The sequence below is a fragment of the Grammomys surdaster genome, unplaced genomic scaffold (genome assembly GCF_004785775.1).
Source record: "Grammomys surdaster isolate TR1022 unplaced genomic scaffold, NIH_TR_1.0 133, whole genome shotgun sequence".
NCBI lineage: Eukaryota > Metazoa > Chordata > Mammalia > Rodentia > Muridae > Grammomys > Grammomys surdaster.
Genome location: NW_021604591.1, coordinates 13,360,482 through 13,380,646, shown reverse-complemented (window position 1 = coordinate 13,380,646; position 20,165 = coordinate 13,360,482). Strand labels below are relative to the sequence as shown.

The window sequence follows — 20,165 nt, the reverse complement described above, 5'->3', positions numbered from 1 at the left end:
TTGGGGGTTAGAGATGACTCCGTGGGTAAGAGCGTTTGTTTCTGCAAAGGACCTAAGTTTGGTTCCCAACACTCACAGAGTGGTTTATAGTCTTCTGTAACAGCAGTTCCAGGGTAATTCAAAGCCTTCTGACCTTGGTGCCAGACACACACATGGTACACATACATACATACATACATACATACATACATACATACATACATACATGTGAGCAAGATGCTCCTGCACATAAAGTAAAATAAAACAACCAGGGTGGTGGTGGGGGTGGGACTAGAAGTGGCTTGGGTTTCTCTACGCGCAGTTGGTAAGCTTTATATGACTCTATGATAAATAGCCTGCAAAAATTTAACCCAGGGCTTGGCAGGAAGGCGGTGGCTTGATTCAACAGAAGGTCTAAAGAAACATTCAGAAACGGTTTTGCAACTGTAATTTTATTTTCTCTTGTGAAAATAAACTGGGAGTTTAAATTGTTCCAAAAACCATAAAAACAAAATGAAATACACACAGAAAAAGCTTGTGAGGTGGTAGTGGGGGAAGGGGCAGAGGGTCTTAGAGCTTCTGCAGATTGTACTAGCACAGACAGAGGTGACAGGAGCCAGACAGTGGGGACTGGGGCCTGCCTGCCACTCTGAGACTGCAAGGTGGGAAAGAAAACTTGACTGGGCAGTGGAGAGGAACACAGACTTCTTGAAGGCAGTGGTAGGCACCTTGAGTCCCTTTAAATGCAGGGGTGGGGGGGCATTTCAGAAGGACCTCTTTCCCCACCCCAAACTGGAGGCCAGGCCGTTGAGGCCTGAAGAGGGAGAGGGGGATGCTGGTGGGAAACCATGATCACACATGGCCACAGCCTTACACTGGGCAGAGGACAAAGGGGCATGGGCTGGCATTGAACACATGACAAAAACTTGGGAGAGGAACAGGACTGACCTGGAGGAAAGGGTGCCGGTCTAGAACTCCAGGTCAGGTCATGTTACAGATACGGTCGGGAAGCTAGGGCAGGTGGGGGCTGCCAGCAACGAAAAGGAGGGCAGAGAGTCAGGAAGAGAAGAGGTAGAGAGGCCTCTCCTGCCCAGGTATACCCACCACAGCGCAAGGGGAGAGAACAACACACTGCTTTTCAGTGCTTTCTTGTGAAGATTTTTTTGGGGGAGGGGCAGGTTTTGTTTTGTTTTTTATTTTTGTTTTCTCCTTTTTAAAAAAAAAAATGCCTGAAGATCAGCTACTGGTTACGTCTACACTGGTAAAGCACTGCTGTTACCAGTCACTTTACAGAACAGTTCAGAGTGGTCAAATATTGACCAATAATGTTTCCTTTGTGTGCTTCCCCCTTCCTCTCTTCTGAATCATTACTACTTGGAGTCCGAAGACAGCCTGCATAGGACCGGGGCAGCTTAGTGGGCAGACTTGGTGACCAAGGAAAGAGGCTGGGCCTGAAGCACAGGGAGGGCCTGGTGGGCATGGAGCGTGGCTGGGAAAGAAGGGGGAGAGGTCAGCAGAGCGGCGGGCATAGAGCCCAAGGGCAAGGGCCTGGACAGGAGTGGGGGCTGGCTGGCCATCTGGCTGGAGTTGCTGGCTGCAGCCTTAGCTGACAGGAAGGCAGCTGAGTGGAGAGCCAGCTGGGCCCGGGTCTCCGGTTTGGTGGTGAGCGACAGGGGCTGGGCTTGCTCGGAGTGGGTAGCCGCAGGGGCAGCTGGTGATGCCAAGGCCGCGGAGGGAGTTGCAGGGGAGTCCAGCGTGCTGCCATGGGAAGACGCAGGGCTATCACAAGGCTTCTCAGGGGGCAGGTACTGAATGCATGGCTTCTTGCTCTTAGAGGCCAGAGCACCTAAGGGTACAAACACAAGGAAATAGGATTGGCTGATAGCAGGAACAGCAGCAGCTTAGACACAGGAACATAGCCTCGTGGATTTGTGGCTCGGTCCGTGGATTCAATCCAGAGCCCATGAGAAATAGCCAGGGAAAACACCTCGTTGGTACTAAACACATGCATTTATTTTCTTTGCTATTTTTCGATAAGCAAACAGAACCTAATGGCTATTTCTACAGCATTCACTGTGAGGGGGATTATCCGGCATCTAGAGTTGGTATAGGATCGATGGAAGATTTGCATAAGATTTATGCAAATATAAGGCCACCCACTCAAGGGGCTTAAGCACCTGGGGTTCAGCTATTTGAGAAGTGGAAGATGGTGGGGCCTTGAAACCAATCCAAAGGATATTCAGGTGTGACTGCACATTGGAAAGGTAATTTAAAAAAAAATACTTGGAAAAAATTTAAATGGTGTTGGTGGTGGTGTGTCTGCGTGTGTAGGGCAGAGGTTAAGTCTGGGTGTCTTCTATTGCTTTACCCCTTACTTAAAAAAAAATGCTTTTATGTGTATGGGTATTTTGCCTATATGTATGTATGTCTGTGTACTAGGTGCATGCCTGGTACCTGGGGTGGTAAGAAGAGGGCATTAGATCCCTGTAACTGCAGTTACAGATGGGTGTGTGAAAGTACTTTTAACTGCTGAGCCAATTTTCCAGACTCTCCCCATTATGTTTTGAGACAGATTCTCTCACTGGATATAAAGCCTGTTGTTTTTAGTAGATTAATGACAGACGGGTTGCCATGTGGCTTTTACATGGGTGCTGGCCATCTGAATGAAAGTCCTTATGCTTGCACAGACTTTACCCACTGCATTATTGCCAGTCCTTGATTTATTTTATGTTTGAAACAGGCTCTTGTGTATCCCAGTCAGGCCTCACATAGTACCACCCGTTTTATGTGGTGCTGGGTATCAGGCTCAGGGCTTCATGCATGCTTAGGTAAGCATCCCTCCAACTGAGCTGTATCTCCAGGCTTTTCAAAGGTCCAGAGATTAGGAAACTATACTTAAGAACACGCAGTGCTCAGAGAAGGCACAATTCAAAGACCAAATGCCCAAAGTGACAAAGACTCACTCAGAATCTGACTCGAGAGCAAAGTTCAGAGCCCATCACCGCATCATCTCCTCCTTAACCCCTTAATAGCTGAGCTGAATCTCTACTGTTTATGGACAATGTTCTTCTGGTATCCAACCAAAGAAAACCTTACTCCACCAAACTCACTGGTAAGTGGTGCGATGGTCAATCTATGTCATCATCACCATGGAAACACACCTCTGAGTGTGTCCATAAAATGGTTTCATAAAGTTTTAACAGAGCAGGAAGGAGCCAGCCTGAATATAGACCGAGGCCCTAGACTAAATGGAAAGGGGAAAAGCGAGTAAGGAAACATTCATCTCTCTGTCTGCTGGCCAAGAACACGCTGTGGTCACCTGTCATGCCTTCCTACCATAATGGATGATGTGCTCCAAGCTTTGAGACAAAACAAATGCTTTCTTAAGTCACCTTTTGTCAGGTATTTTGTCAAGGCAACAAACAAGAAAGTAACTAATCCTGGTGATATGTCTATCTCTAGCATGCCACCTCTGGAAGGGAACTTCAGAGATGATTCCAGCTAGCTCCTGTTTTTACCTTATGCATCGACTGTAGGACATAACCCTAAAGGGACAGTTCAGCTGCACTGAGACGTGTCTGAGCTTTGAAGACTGTCCCCCCATTCCCTTTAAAATACTTGCTGTCTTAAAGAGAGGAACTGGGAAATCCTCTAAACTCTTCAAAGCTTTATATGAGGGCGCTGGGGGCAAACTCAAGGTTGATTGGCAGTGTTCTCCGCCTCTTACTTGGCCTTCTCTGAAAGAAAGTGCTGCCATCTGCTACGGTTGCTCAAGAACACCGAGTCTTCAGAGACTCAGGTAACTTAAGCAAGAGTGTCTGGGACAGTGGGAGAGGAAGCAAGGGGCTCCCAGGACTCACCCTCTGCCTCTTGGATTTGCTGCTGAGACTGTGTCTGTGACAGCTGCTTTTCTCTCTTCCTCTTCTTCTTCTTCCCCTGAAAAACATGGCCATGGGACTGATGAATAGGGACAGAATAATACTGGCTTGTCAAGAGGACTCCAGACTACCTCAGAACACAGATGGCAGTCCCTCTCCTGATTGTTCCTGGGTCCAAGGTGCTGGAGAACTGGCCTGGGAGAGAAGCAAAAGCAGCTCTGCCCTGATTCCTCATAAAGTCCCTCTGGTAGGGCAACCAAGCTTCTTGATCCTGATGGCCTTCAAGCTAGTCTGTCTCTTGCATCCTTTACTCCCTAGAAGAGTGGTTACTCCCTCCTACTCACAATGTGTGTGTGCATGAATGTGCACATTATATATGTATGTAAGTACATACAATGTACATGGGGACCAGAGGACAACCCTGGATGGCATTCCTCAGTCACTGTCTACCTTTTTTGGAGACACGGTCTCTTCATGGGCCTGGAACTTACCAAACAGGCTAGGCTGGCTGGCTGGCTAGTGAACCCAAAGGATTGTTCTGTCCAGGGCTGAGAGTCTAGGTACACACCACCATGCCCCAGTTCTTCATGTAGGTGTTGAAGATTAACACTTGACCTCTTGCCAAGCAGGCATTTCACCTACTGAGCTATCGCCCTGGCCTGGTTGTTGATCTTCTCTGAGCAGCCCCAGATCCCTCTGAAAACTTGATGCAGCTACTACAAACCCTCTCACCAAGTTTAAAAAAAAGAAAGAAAGAAAGAAAGAAAGAAAGAAAGAAAGAAAGAAAGAAAAGGAAAAGAGAGAATAAAAGCATATATACAAAAATCCAATAAGTCTTGCGGAGTTTCTAGACACAGCCCCCCCCAAATTCAAACTTGGCTTCCTTATTTATAGGAAACAAGTCTCCTCCTCTAGAATCAAGCCCAAGTAGCCTGCTCTCCCTCCTCTGCATCCTGAAGATGCCGCTCCCAAGGTCTGCATTCCCGCACGCGCCGTGTGAACACTTACATAGTTGTCCCGGGCTGACCAGGTCGGGTAGAGCTGCGCGTGAAGCTGCCGTTCTTTCCGGGCGAGCTCATAGTACTTGGCCTGTTCTTCTCTTGACAGGTTGTGCCACTAAGGGAGAGAGGGTGAAGACACAGAGCGATCAGGGTCGGGGGAGGCACTGAAGCCTGCTGCCAGGAAGAGTTGACAGGAGCAGGCATTACCTTTCTTCCCAGGATTTGGTTAATGGCTGCACTTTCCTTCAGGGTACACTCGGCCACCACCTTGGCCCTCATCTCCTTCATATACAACATGAAGGCATTCAGAGGCTTTTTCACGTGAGGCTTCTTCTCCTCTTCCTTTTTCACCGTAACTGGGGATTTCCTGGGGAGGCACGTGGCTATAGGTTAGGTCTCACCATCATCCAGCTTCCCTCATGCCTGCCTCCACTGAGGCAGCTGACCAATGCCTCTGGGAGGAGAGGCTTGTTTGGGGAGCCATGTGTGACTGCTTTCAGGATCTGGGCAGAGAGAGGCGGGGAGGAGGACAGGAGGGGATAGAGGGAGGAAGGGGAAGAGAGAAGAGAGAAGAGAAGGAAGGCAGAGCATGGCCCTCTGGGCTGAGATAAAAGGCCTGGGAGAGAAGCAAAAGCAGCTCTGCCCTGATTCCTCATAAAGTCCCTCTGGTAGGGCAACCAAGCTTCTTGATCCTGATGGCCTTCAAGCTAGGCTGTCTCTTGCATCCTTTACTTCCTATAAGAGTGGTGCTGGTGGTGTGGGCTCTTCTGCTATCTTTCCAGCAGAGAGGAGAATGCCAGGGTCTCTACTCTGGCACCAGCTGTCACGAGTCCTTGAGAGAATTACTTTCTCCCATCCTGGCCTTACATTTTATTGGGATGACAGGGTAGAGAGAAAAGCCAAAAGCTTTCTTAGCTCTTCACAGCCACAAGAACCTGACTATGAGGACAGATGCACTAGGTCTTAAAGGAAGGGCCATAGAAGATCCAAGAGAACAGCCTCCACAGGAGAAGCCAGGGCCTGTCCTGCAAGCTGACAGCAGGAGAGAAAACCAAATGGCACATGCCGTGCAGAGTGGCCAGCTGCCGACACCCTTCCACCCAGACAGATCTTACTTACGCACTCACGGCAGGGCTCAGGCTGGGGGGCGCTGGTTCCTGCTTCACAATGGGGGAGACGATGGCAGGGTGGGGGATTCCTGAGGTGGGCAGACCAGGATGGGCAGGAGCCACCATGTGTGGGGAGAACCGACTTGAGACCAGGCTGCATGACAAGTAGAAACAAATGAGAAGAGAGAGGCGAGGGCTGTGAGCCACCGGAGATGGTTGTCACCGGCAGAATTAGGCAGTCAGTTTTGTGGGATGCCCAATGACGCTATCCCTTCCCCTAACACACACAAGGTACCCAAGCCTGGTGCTGGATGCAGGGGGAATAAAAAACCCAGAAGGCATGAAGTCAGAAGGCATGCATGCGCTACAGGATTACAGGTTGTCTGTCATTGGTGGTTCCATTGTCAGGTAGAGCCACCCCTGTGAGGAATCCCCGTACACTGTTTCCTTTCCTGGCATTACTATGGAAGATACACATTTCCTCCTCGTCTCTGGCTTCAGTGTGTCATGATTAAAATGACTCTGTTCCACAGAGCCTGCTGTGTAGGGATGTGGAAGGAAGGTAACAGGCCTTGGTTCTGAGGTTTTAGCTATGTGTGAGTGTGTGTGGTGGGTCCATGGGGTTGTGGTATAAGGAATATGGGGTAAGAGGTAACCCCTCATCAAAGTGAAGTAAGAATCAAGGAACCCCATGTCTGTTCACTAACCTATAGGTGACAGACTGGTTTATGGCCAGAAGTGGCAGTCACTAATATCCCTGGACTGTGACATCATGTTGGCAGCCCCAGCCCTACGACTCACCTAGACATTGAAGCATTCATGGCGAGGGCAGGGTAAGGATGCCGGAAACCACCAGGAGGGAGTGAGTACATGGGCTGTCCTTGCCTGTGAGGGAGAGGAGGGAGGAGGATGATCTGATCAGCCAAGACTGAGGGGGCCAGAGAGAAATGATAAGAAATCAGGGATGATTTCTTGATGATAAGAATCAGGAAGACAGAGGAGTTGGGAGAAAGGTGAAGGTGGGAGTAAGGACGTCTAAATCCTGGAGTCCAGAAAAGGCAGAGCTCAGTGGAGGAAGGACTGAGGATAAGAATGCCTTTGGGTTTCCTTACTGTGGGACGAGCCAGCCGAGAGGGTGGGGGATCTGCCCGACAGCTCCTGGAGACAGTGGGTAATACGGCGACAGCTCTGATGGGTGAGGGGGCCGGGGGATTCCTGCTTCCAAAGAGAGATATGTCAAACACTTCCCTCACCCAACCTTCATAACCTTCGTAACACCCAACAGGAGCTGCCTGCCCTGCATGCCCAGGAGGACCACACCCTGGGAAGCCCTTGTCTTTCCTCATCTCTACCCGTTTCATCTTCTAGCAGGACTAGGCGGTCACCTCAAGGGCATCCAAGGAAGCGAGGACCCAGATACCATCTCTCTAGCTACCCAGAAGCCATCTCTGTGGATGTAACTTTCTTTTGTTGACTGGACAAGGATTCATACAAGGTCCAGGAAATACTCAACAGAGAGCAAAAATTATCCTAAGCCCTCATTTATTTAACTTTCTAGAAAAACAGCTTCATTCCCAATACAATAAACGTACTCTGTCAATAAAGCACCCTGCCTCTAAACTGTGGGTTTCCCCCTCTATGTTCATTCCCCCCACCCCGAAATCATCATTATTTCTCTAAACAAGGGCTCTGAAAATTCTTGGTGTCACAGTGACTTGGTAGGAATGTTATGAAGACCTTGGCTCCCAGGTATGGACAGGTGTGGTGGGCAGTTAATTATCACCAACCACGCCTAAAGCCAGCTCCGCCCCCACTGTTTTAAAGTCTTTTTTTTTGTTTTTGTTTTTGTTTTTTCTGTTTTTCGAGCCGGGGTTTCTCTGTGTAGCCCCGGCTGTCCTGGAACTCACTCTGTAGACCAGGCTGGCCTCGAACTCAGAAATCCGCCTGCCTCTGCCTCCCAAGTGCTGGGATTAAAGGCGTGCGCCACCACTGCCCGGCCTTAAAGTCATTTTAAAGTCTGTCCAGAAGGCTCTATTTGAAACGTGCAGTGTAGTGGGCACACATTCTGGTTATAGAGACCCAGCCTCTGATAACCAGACAACACTCTGAATTTACAGAGGTTCCAGGCTCTGTACTTAACTTGTTTCGTTACGTTTGATCCTTGCTGTGGCCTTTTAGTGTGGAGAGACAGTAGGCACCGGTTAAAAACCAACCTACCAACCAACCAACCTACCAACCAACCAACCTACCAACCAACTAACCAACCAACTAACCAACCAACCAACTAATGAATTAAACAAATAAACAATAGCAGACCAAACAATAACAACAAGACAAACAAAACTAGAGAGCAAACTGGCAAGGCAATCAACCTTTTAAGAGTTGTGGTAAGATTTGAACCCAGACCTTATTCATTCAAGTTCTGTACCCTTACCCTATAGAAAAATCTCCCACCCTTTGGGAGCACAGCCTATAGCAGGAGCCACTCACCTGTCTTTGGGTCGATCTCTGGGGACAGATGCGTGGGAGGGGACGCTGGGGAGAAGTGGTCGTTGCTGTAGGTGATGAGAGGTGTCAGCGGGTGCATGTGATGAGGATGCTGAACAACAGGAACTTTGTTGGACTGCAAGAGAGAGAGAGAGAGAGAGAGAGAGAGAGAGAGAGAGAGAGAGAGAGAGAGAGAGAGAGAGGATGGACTTGGCGCAGAAGCCAGGAAGATGGTGAGTACAACCAGCTGCCACTCACTGGTGGGACATTGCTGGCTCCTTTCTGTGCCACACCCTCTCCAGCCCTCACAACTGGTCTAGAGAGAAGGAAATGAGGAGAGGATGAGGGAGGGCCTGGAATCCCCTCTTTAGCTCCCATACTGTCCCCCTTCACAGGTATAGTGGGGCACTCGTGGGCTGTGCAGTTCTGATGGGCTAGGTGGTCTCTGTGGATGGGGAAGGACGGCCTTCCTGGAGACAGGAGCTCTCCGGTTTATGTGGCCGAGTTCTGACTTTACAGATGAGGAGGACTTTGACTTCTCAGTTACTTCCTACAGCCCCTCTTTTCATCCGATGTTCATACCACAAACTCTGGTCTGCTCAGTTCCTGAGGCTTCCTGGGCTCACAAGTCTTACAGCAGCAGAAGTGGGCAGAGCAGAGACGAGAGGAGGAAAGCCCAGCCACCATGCCTGGCTGTTTTCACTATTTCCTGACCATCACCAACGGTGCTGCATCCATGAACGTGCAGCACAACAAAGAGCACGAGATAACTAACTCTGACATCAGCTTTCTAGGAACCCAGTGAGTGCCAAATGATGTATGTGGGTTTGTGGGGACAGCCTGTCAAAGGGTGATTTTTGGCACTATAAACGTAATTGAATTACAGAGAATATTCAATGGGTCAAGGTGTATGCCTGATAACCTGAGTTCTACACCTAGATCCCACATGGTAGATCCTCAGATCCTCTGACTTCCACAAGAACAGCATGGGTCAAGTATGCGCACACACATACACACAAAGAAATATAATTGAAAAAAAAAAAAAAAGAGGCGGGGTGGGGGTGGCGCACACCTTTAATCCCAGCACTTGGGAGGCAGAGGCAGGCAGATTTCTGAGTTCGAGGCCAGCCTGGTCTACCGAGTGAGTTCCAGGACAGCCAGGGCTACACAGAGAAACCCTGTCTCGAAAAACCAGAAAAAAAAAAAAGAGAGAGAGAAAAAAAGAGAGAGAGAATGGTACAAAATCATCTCAACTGATTAAAATGCATAAACTATGATTCTAAAACTGTCTGCTACATAATCACACATCTAAGCTAGCCCTGCCATCAACTTCCCCTGTCATTTGCTTATATTTGACATCATCTCATTACATAAACCAGGCTAGTTTCAAACCCATGATCATCCCCTCCAGTTCATGCCTCAGTTTTTAGTTACAAATAAATATAATTTGTATCATTTCGTCATTGTATAGTGCAAAGTCTTAGGCTGGGGTGTATAGCTCAGTTGTCTAGCATGCTTGAAGCCCCATGTTTGATCCCCAGCTCTGTGTAAACTGGGTGCAGTGGTATAGACCTGTAACCCAGGCGCTTGCACTCAGGAAGTAGAAGGATCAGAGGCCAAAGGTCATTCTTTGTTACATAGTGAGTTAAAAGCCAGCCTGGAGTGCGGGACCCCCCCCCCCAATAAAGTAAGATGTCTCAGTTGCCTGCCTACTGTTCAGTCAAAGAACACATAACGTGAGTTTAATTTGCAAATCTAGGTATCAATGTAAAAGACCTGTGAGTTATTATTATATACCTCTAGGGGGCACCACTGTCCAGAAAATGAACTGCGAGGAGCTGGACAGGAAGTGAATGTTGCTGAGCAAGAGTTATCCTAGAGGCTGGCCTGTTCTTTTAGGAGACTACCTCCCACTCTGTTCTCACCCACGTCTCTCTCCAGCTGTCCCCAGCATCTTGATGACCACAGCATAAACTGAGGCCACGGGTCAGGAATGCACAGCCTCAGTGGACAACCTCAGTACAAGGCTTAGAAGCTACAGGGGCTTGCCTCAGCAAGGAATGCAATGGAAGGAACAGCCAAACCCTTCCAGCAAGCTACTTAGGTAGACCACCTTCTTGTCCCAGGTACCAACTCCTCTTCCCCGTGCATTTTAAAGTTTTGTGTGTATGTGTACACAGACGGAGGCCCAAGGTCACACTGATCTCCTTTAGACTTACTGAGGGCTTTTGCTGAACCAAGAGCTCGCTGATTTTGGCTCAACTCCTTGCCCTAGAGATCCCTGTCTTTATAATCTGCTAAGCCTAAACGGGGCTGCCACACCTGCCTCGGTTTTACGTGAGTTCTGAGGATCCCATCTCCCTCTGGTCCCCTCACTTTATCTGCTGAACCATCTCCTTAGGCCCGATGCATCACCTCTCTGAGGCTGGCTTTAGCTATGTAACGTAGCCTGGTCTGTTACCACTTCAACCTGCTTCAGTCTGTTCCAAGTTTGAAGCTCTTCAGACTTGCAGCTCTTAGAAACGCAGAGGGGTCCCTGGGGTGTATTTTAAGCCCAAAGTGAAAGTAACCCCCAAAGGCTCGCCATGAGGGAGTCCCCGCCTCTGTTGTTCTCCTTCTTTTATAGATTTATTTATTCCATGGATAGGGTTGCTCTGTTCTCATGCTCACCAGAAGAGTGAATCAGATTCCATTCTGGGTGGTTGTGAGCCACCACGTGGCTGCTGAGAATTGAACTCAGGAAGAACAGCCAGTGCTCTTAACCTCAGAGCCATCTCTCCAGCCCCCTGCTTTTTTCATAACCTGATCAGAAGTCAGCAGCATGGGATTTACGGCTTAGGAGAGTAGAGCCTTCCCTCAAGATGGAGTTGTGGACTTGACAACGGCTGCCCAGGAAGTCACTCAACATTTCAGTAGACAACTAACACTATTCAGAGCAGACTGTTCTGTCAATCATCCAGGATCTGTTAGTTGATAGAGAACAGCAGGGCTCCAGGGGAGAGTGGAAGTAAAAAATGTTTGCAGTGACATCAGTTTCTTAGGTAGCAGTCAGGCAGAAGCTCCAGTAGAGGCCGTTCCTCCAGATATTGGGGTCTGCACGAGCTGATAAACTATGGGGCTGGGAGGAGAGCTCGGAGGACTGAGCCTTCACGGCAGCACTCTGCCACCCTCTGACTCTTCCATCTGCCCCAGATCTGCTAAGCCAGAGGTCACTCCATGTCTTCTGTCATCCAACCCAGGAAAAAGAAAGTACCAGCTTTACCATGTCTCTTGACTTCTGACCTCAGGTTTGTTGGAGGAATATTCCCCAAGCTACTTGTGTATTTCCTAAGTGTGTTCCTAGGATCTGAATGGGTACTTAGCTGGGCTCAGCTAAGGTGAGATGTCTACGAGAAGAAGGACCAACAAATAAGCAATGTGTCGATCATAAGACAATTCCAAGTTCCGATTTTCTTGCAGCAGATCTCCCATTCCACGTGGGAAAGATTCATTTCTTGTTCGTTTGTTTGTTTGTTTACTTGTGTTTTCAAGACAGGATTACTCTGTGTAGACCTGGCTGTGTGGGAACTCACTTTGTAGACCAGGCTGGCTTCAGAGTCATAGATCCTCTTGACTCTGCTTCTCAAGTGAGGGGTTAAAGGTGTGCAGCACCAAGATGGGCTATTTTTTTTCCTAATTTTAAAATGTTTAAACATTTATTTGTGTGTGTGTGTTGATGCATGTGCAAATGCATGCACACACATGCCAGGGTGTGCTTGTGGAGATCGGGGGACAATCCGTGAGAATGGGTTCTCTCCTTCTATCATGTGGCTTTCAGGGCTAGAATCTCAGATCATCAGGCTTACAGGTAAGCATCTTTAACCACAGAGCCATTTTAGTATGCCCTATGCATAGATTTTAAGAGTAAATGTGCCGGGCAGTGGTGGCACACGCCTTTGATCACAGCACTTGGGAGGCAGATTTCTGAGTTCGAGGCCAGCCTGGTCTACAGAGTGAGTTCCAGGACAGTCAGGGCTACACAGAGAAACCCTGTCTTGAAAAACCTTAAAAAAAAAAAAGGAGGAAATGTATTCATGACAGTGAGTAGGCCCTACTGACCGCCACCTGTTTTTGTTTTATTTTGGTAATTTACTATTTAAAGCTTTAAGACAGAGAGCAACCTTCTTTGCGAGTACCCCATCACAAATAACCACAAAACTCTTCCTTAAGTAAATTCCTGAGATATCTCCTTTTTAACTATGCATATTTTCCTCTTGCTGTCTCTCTATCCCCTTTCCCTCTCTATCTCCCTCTTTCTCCTCTCCTCTTCTCTCCTCTCCTCTCCTCTCCAGTATCTACCTGCCTCTACCTCTCTAGTCCTGAGGGATTAATGCCTGCCTTTATTTTTCTTTTATAAATGAATTTATTTTAGATTTATTTATTTTATGTGTATCAGGGTTGACCTGTGTGTGTGAATGTGTACTTGTACTATGTGTAAGCCTGCTCAGTTTGATGCCCACAGAGGTCAGAAGAGGGCACTGGGCATGGATTTCCTGGACTGGAAGTAGGATGGTTGTAAGCACATGGAGGTGCTGTGATCCAAACCTGGCTCCTGTGCAAGAGCATCGAGTGCTTTTGACTGCCGGCCCCCAGCTCCAGCCCTGGCTCCTTTCTCAAGTGTCCTCTTTACTCAGGAGAACTTGACATCAGAAGCTACTTTGCCGTCTCTTACTTTCCCTGGATGCCAGTTTCTGGATTCCTCACTAATTTCTGGCCCCTTATTTCTAATCACATCCAAGTCTATCTTAAATTTACCAAAAAACTGTTCTGGAAGGAACCAGCTGGTGCAGACAATAAGGGGGAAAGATTTATATGCAACAAGAGCCAAGACAAAGAAGAAGTTAATTAAAATCTGGACAAGAGGGACTGTGAGATGGCTCAGCTGGGAAATGTTCATGTCACCAAGCATGACAACATGAGTTTAATCACAGGAAGGCACAAGGTGGAAGAACAAAATGACTGCTAGAAGCTATCCTCTGATTTCCACAAACACACCACGAGGCGTCACAAGGCATGGGCTGTTCCTTGGCCTGAGATAGTTAAATATATAAAACAAAGCAAACCAGGCCAGGACTGATGGCCCATACCTTTAATCCCAGGTGGATCTCTGAGACCAGCCTGGTGTACAGAGTGAGTCCCAGAATGACTAGGAGCACAGAGGGAAACCCTGTCTTAAAAAACAAAACAAAACAACAACAACAAAAAGAAGAGGACTTCATAATGACTGAAGGCAGAGCAAGTTAGGTGTGAAGTGAGGGGTGGGAGTGCAGCACCTCGAGGTCGGCAGTCTGGGGAACTAACAGAGGCCATGAATGGGCAAGAGGGGGAAGGAGTGAAGTCTCCCACAGGAGCAAAGTACTGGGAAAGGCCTGGGTTCCAGCTCTATTGCCTCGGGCACAAACACTCCAAATAAGGGCACAAACACTCCAAATAAGCTCGCATCATGACTCACACCTGTAACCCAGCCTCCCCAAGGATTAAGAAGTTGAGGTTAGGGCAGTGAGCTAGCTCAACAGGCAAAGGATTTTGAATCCTAGGACACACATGATGGAAGGAGAGAACTGACTTCCATGAGTTGTCCTTTGAGCACTACACATGTGCTACACACACACACACACACACACACACACACACACACACACACACACAGAGTAATTTTAAAAAATTAAAAAGAAATGAAGTTGAGGCCAATCTGGGTTATAGAAGGAGACCATGTCTCTAAATCACAGCACAATGCCAGAATCCAAAATGAAGCATTCCAACCGGTAAGACACTGCAAGGACCATGCTGCAGGCCAGGAAAGCTGTAAAGATGAGACAAGAACCTGCAGGTCAGTGAGAGAGAAAATGCTCTGGGACTTGGACTGTGCCTCTGGGTCCTTTGTGCAATGGTCTATCTTGAAGGCTTTGCAAGTTGGACTTTAACTATAATTCTTTGGCTAAGTCCTTCCTAATCAGAGGTCCCGCCTCCCCGTTCTTGTTAGTAAGGCTAACACAGGGAACCGAGGGGTACTTTATCTTTTTGCAGTTGGTACTACTATTCTGTCCTGTGTGTCCAGACTGGCTTCAAACTCTTGGCACTCCTCTCTGGTGACAGGCCACTGTAACCAGGCCTACCAAAGGAGAACATTTAAAACCCCTTGCAATCCAAACTGTTGTGAGAATATATCTTATTTCACTCAGTTTAACAGAACTGAGTGTTGTTTTTTGATCACCAAGCTTAACATTTTTGATTAAAGCCCATCTTAGCTGGCATGATAGATCTCTGGGCTATTGAGTGAGATCCTGTCTCAAAACAAATCAATAACAACAAAATCATAAAACCAGTGTGTGTGTGTTTGTGTGTGTGTGCGCGCGCGCAGCACACACACACCTTGGTATGGATGTGGGGGGGTGTCTTAAGACAATTTGCATAAGTAGATTATTCAGTCCTTACATTATATAGGTTCTGAGGGCAGAATCAGGTCATCAAGCTTGGCGACAAGTACCTTTACCTGCTGAGGTAAAGGCCATCACCACCGGTTTATGTAAGTGTGTTATCAGTGGCACAAATTTGGTTTATTACATTGTTGATTCTATCTATCTGAGGCTGGAGACTGGGAGGTGAAAGAATTTCAGAGAAACTAAAGTACCATCACAGAAAGAAATAGAATGGCGGTTCTCAACCTGTGGGTCAGACCCCTCTGGGAGTCAAACTATCCTTTCACTCCGGTAGCCTAGGACCATCGGAAAGCAGAGACATTGCATTATGATTCATAACTATAGCAACATCACAGTTATGAAGTAGCAATGAAAATAATTTTATGGCTAGTGGTTGCAGCATTGGTAAGGTAAGGTTGAGAACCACTCAATAGAAGAAATGATGCAGGCCCTCCCCTCACACCTTGACTGCCTTTTAAACCCAGTGGGTAATACTTGATGAGAATGCATATGCACACCTTCAAATCCTCTCCCCACAAAGCACTCACTACCGACCAAGGGGAAAACAGCAGCACTTACATACAATGCAAACACCTGGCGGCAGCTAATCCCAAAGCCAACATCTCTAACACGGGCCATATTGACACAGTGGGCCTGCTCCTGATAGGACGAGGAGACAGTATGTAAAGCCAGGCTAGCTCACATGAAGTCCTGGGCTCCATCCTGCCCACTAAATGAGCCTGGTGGCCCAGGCTTGTAATCCCAGCATTAGAGGAAGGAGGGTCAGAAGTTCAAGGCAATCCTCAAAAGCATACCAAATCTGAGGCTAGCCTGAGCTACGTGAGGCCATTTATTCAACAAAACAAGAACAACAGAAAAGCCCAAGAAGGAAATGGCTGGCTTATATGTGAGAGTCAGGGAAAGGAGAGCTGGGCTGAGGCCCTGGGCTGACTGGAAGCTGAAATCACACCAACAAAACCCAGAGGAGTGCAGACGGAAGACGTGGCCAGCACAGCCGTTATTACTGTGTGCTAGAGAACTTTGTGAAATGTTAATCTTTCATTTCTTTTGTTTGTGTGTTATACGCACATGACCATGCATGCATTGAGGCCAGAGTAGGACGAGGGGTATCCTGATACATCACCTTACACCTTATTCCCACTTATTCTCACTGAAGCCTGAGCTAGACTGCTGGCTGTAACCTGAGGTTACAGGGACATGTGCATGGCCACAGCCTTCTGTCTTTTTAATGTGGGGGCAGGGATTTGAACTCAGGTCCTCATGCTAACACTACACACTCTTACCTACTGAATCAACTATCAACAGGTCCTGCTGTTCCTTTCTTGATTTTTTTTTTTTGATATCTCTAGTTTGGTTATTTAAGCAAACATTTCTGTTCTTAAGAAACCTACAGGGGCTGGAGAGATGGCTCAGGGGTTAAGAGCACTGACTGCTCTTCTAGAGGTCCTGAGTTCAATTCCCAGCAACCACATGGTGGCTCAAAACCATCTGTAATGCCATCTGATGCCCTCTGCTGGTGTGTTTGAGGAGAGCTACAATGTCCTCACCATAAAAATTAAATAAATAATTTAAAAAAAAAAAAAAAAAAAAAGAAACCTACAGTGTTCAAAGTCACGTTTCTGAGTTACTATCAACGTAATCAAAAATGGAAAAGAGAAAAATATACGGAGGGAGAGAGAGCGAAAAACCACAGGAGCTAGCTAGATTTGTAGATCAGGTAGGAAAGTTTGAAGCTATATTCAAATAAAAGCATCAGTTAAAAAGTATAGTCAGTATTATGAATTGCAGAGACTTCTGGGTCTGCACAGGTGTCCTGATGAGATGGGGAAGTAACAAAAATTTCATTTATTTACTTTTTATTTATAAAAAGGACTTCACATAGCTATGTACAAATTTCATTTATAGATAGATTGCAGATAGATAGATAGATAGATAGATAGATAGATTGCAGATAGATAGACAGACAGACAGACTGACTGACAAGGTCCAGGCTGTCCTTGGACTCACTATGTAGGTAAGAATAACCTTAAACTCTTCTTGGCCATCCTCCCCCTGCTCTCTAAGGGTTAGGATTACAGATGTGAACCACCAAATGCCCCTGCAATGTCTAATACTAAGAGGGGAACCCCAGCAAGCGATTCTGACAGCATTCACATGCTAAGCAACAGCAGGCTTCTCAGCTTGGGACTGGGGCAGTGAGACAGTTGTCCTTAGAAGGAGAGCATCTAGGCTCTGATTCAGCCACCCATCCTTTGGCAAGAAGCTCTCCAATATGCTTCTGAGGATGAGTCAATGATAATACAAAATTGGGTATTCACTGTTAAAATATTAGTGTAAGTGGCCATGGCCTGCAGGCTTTGGTTTTTTTTTTTTTTTTTTTTAAACTCATGAGCCTTTTTTCCCCCCATGCTCCAGGAAAGTCTTGCTCTTTTAAAAATGTTATTACAGTTTTATTTATTTACTTATTTCTGAGTGTGTGCACGTGTGTGGAAGGCAGAGGCCAACTTGCAGGAGTCTGTTCTGTCCCTCCACCATGTGGATTTTAGAGATTGAACACGAGTTGTCAGGCCTGGTGGCTGGCACCTTTACTAACTGAACATGCAATCCTCTGACCCCCTAAACCAACTATGGTGGTGAATGCCTGTAAAGACAGACAGACAGATGGACAGACCAGTGACATGCAACACACGTATACCAGCTCTCTTCCCTTATGCTCTTTGGCACTTTCTCAAGGGACATAGTGAACATAATACTTTTTAAAAAAATTGCTTATTTGTGTTTTTGAATACTTGTTATGTAGCCCAGGTTGGCTTGAACTTCTAAGTCTCAGCCTCCCAGGTACTGGGATTACAGGCACATGCCCACAAACCTGAGTCATACATTACATTTATTATTTCTGAATGAGAGGAAGGAAATGAACCTGGGGTAAGGAGATGTATACACCGGCTGTCCACCTTTCTCACAGATCACTCCCCGCTCACTTAACAAATTCTGCTTGTGTATATGGAAGACGAAGAGTAGATACTTATGAACAACGAAAATACACCCCCTGCCCTTCCTCCGCACTCCAGGGAGAAAGTGGTGAAAGACAAGGAGGACCCACAGGGTACGGTCAGTGTGGGGGTTCAGCATAATCGTCCCCAAGCAGTGAGATTATGGTGATCAAATATCACACACAGTTCCACAGGGGACTGGAGGGATGGTAAAGAGCACAGGCTGCTTTGGCAGGAAACCTGGGTGCCGTTCCAAGTATACAGATGGTGACACACAACCATCTATAACGCAAGTTCTAGAGCAGAGGTTCTCAACTTTCCTCACTCTGTGACCCTTTAATACAGTTCTTCATGCTGTGGTGACCCCCAACCATAAATTTATTTTCATTGCTACTTCAAAACTATAATTTTGCTACTATTATGAATTGTAACGTAAATATCTGTGTTTTCTGATGGTCTTAGGTGACCCCTATATAAAGGTCATTTGACCCCAAGGGTTTTTTACCCACGGGTTGAGAACCACTGTTCTAGGGGCTCTGATGCCCTCTTCTGGTTTCCTTAGGCACCAGGCATGCACATGGTGCACAGACGGGCAGGCAAGCACACCCGTGCACATAAAATATAGGCTTTATAACAAATCAAACTAGGAAAATCAAATAGTAACACAGGCAATTTTTTCTGTTTTTCACCTCTAACTTGCTTTAGAGGCGTAAATGGAAATAACACCCAGCCCTGCCCCCGCCATGCCGGGTTGCAACTCACTTAAAACTTCTTGACAGACTCCACATGACTCACCAAATCTCTGCAACTATGTAGCCTAGTTTCTTCATTGGCCCTACTCCCTGGGCAAACTTCTTCAAATATTTTACTTCTGATCTAAGCTAAGTTTTCATAATCTAGAGTGTTTTCATTTCTCTAATTAAAAAAAAAAAAAAAAGAAAAACCAATGCCCCAAGTTCTGTGATCTTGTCCTAAGACACTTCAGGTCCAGCTCACACCCTCTGGCTCGGACAAGGAGTCAGGTTCAACGATTAGGGATGTAGAGAACACCACTCTCCCCTGCCTCCTGTCTTTGATTTGCAATTACTGGAATGATTCTCAACTCTGGCTGCCCCTTAAAGTCGCTGTGGGGAGCTTAAAAAACTAAGATACGGGCCCCACCCCAGCCCAATTAAATCATACCCGTGGGGGATTAAGATGTTAAATTCTACGGGCTCATTATCTCTATTACCTTCGCAGTCTGTCCATTTGTTTTGGCACCTAATTCGGGCCCTCATTACCTCTTAGTTCTGCTAATTAAATGCGATGTTAATTGTTCATTCCCTCTCTTAATATCTTAACAATGGCGACCACGGCAGTTGTGGTGGCGGTGCTGGTGCCGTGCGGTGACGGTCTGGAAAGCTAACCCTTCGTGAAGAGTTACTTTGTGTTGAGCACAATGCTGAACTCATTATGGCACACTGGCTCATTTCTGTACAACTCTATGATCTCAGTGTCCTCTAATCCCCATTTAATAGATGAGGAAACTGAGGCAGAGAGATGATGTAATTCACCTGAAGCTTCGAGAAGAGAAGGAAGCAGAGGCAGGATCGGAACCTGCAGTGTTCCACAGCATCCACGACCAGCATCTTCTCAAGCCAACTCCCTCTCTCTCTGTTCTTGGGAGTTTGGATAAGTTGCTGGGCTCTAGGTTCATATTAAGGATTCCCCTTTGGGCGTTATTTAAATTTTTTTAAACATTAGGGGTTAAATGTTTGCTTTCTATTTAATTTATTTTTTTTTTTAAATATAGGTTCTTTGTACGTAGCCCTGGCTTGCCTGGAATTTGCTATGTAGACCAGGCTGGCATACTGGCATATATATCTTCTATATCCTCTCTCTCTCTCTCTCTCTCTCTCTCTCTCTCTCTCTCTCTCTCTCTCTCTCTCTGTGTGTGTGTGTGTGTGTGTGTATGTGTGTTACCAAGTAGGTCCTAGGGATTATACTCAAGTCATTGGCATGGAAGCAAACACCTTTATCTGCAGAGTCATCTCTCTGGTCTGTTTATGCTTTTCAATATTAGAATAGAGAGTATGATGATATGGAATTTACTGGAAAATTATCCCATTCACTATCTTGTAAAGCAACATGTACCATCAGTTCATGCTTTTCTGTGCTTAGACAAAATAAGGCCTCTCTGTTCCCCTGCTGTTCTGGGATCTGATCTTCAGACCACTCATCTGCAATGTCTCTCTGTTCC

General features: G+C 46.8%; 1 protein-coding gene and 1 long non-coding RNA gene across 10 annotated transcripts in view; one reads left to right on the top strand and one right to left on the bottom strand.

Moving 5' to 3' along the window:
• Window positions 1-415: 415 nt before the first annotated feature.
• The window catches only part of Tcf7l1 (transcription factor 7 like 1), a 159,662-nt gene continuing 139,912 nt past the window's right edge, over window positions 416-20,165 (bottom strand). For both annotated transcript variants that reach the window (XM_028762513.1, XM_028762514.1), the window contains 8 exons: window positions 8,458-8,590; window positions 7,080-7,182; window positions 6,769-6,852; window positions 5,978-6,121; window positions 5,066-5,225; window positions 4,866-4,973; window positions 3,840-3,915; window positions 416-1,825 (listed from right to left, as the gene is read on the bottom strand). In XM_028762513.1, the coding sequence (XP_028618346.1) occupies window positions 1,392-1,825; window positions 3,840-3,915; window positions 4,866-4,973; window positions 5,066-5,225; window positions 5,978-6,121; window positions 6,769-6,852; window positions 7,080-7,182; window positions 8,458-8,590 (1,242 nt within the window). In that variant the 3' untranslated portion in view covers window positions 416-1,391. The remainder of the gene's footprint in view (window positions 1,826-3,839; window positions 3,916-4,865; window positions 4,974-5,065; window positions 5,226-5,977; window positions 6,122-6,768; window positions 6,853-7,079; window positions 7,183-8,457; window positions 8,591-20,165) is intronic.
• Window positions 1,281-7,587, top strand: LOC114617004. Of its 8 annotated transcripts, none has more exons than XR_003710723.1 (5): window positions 1,283-1,641; window positions 2,018-2,243; window positions 3,442-5,179; window positions 6,681-6,800; window positions 7,336-7,587. It is a non-coding gene; the product is annotated as an uncharacterized LOC114617004 (long non-coding RNA). The 8 variants fall into 8 exon arrangements; XR_003710722.1 differs by having other exon boundaries at window positions 1,284-1,641; window positions 2,047-2,243; XR_003710720.1 differs by having other exon boundaries at window positions 1,286-2,243; window positions 3,442-3,778; window positions 3,948-5,179.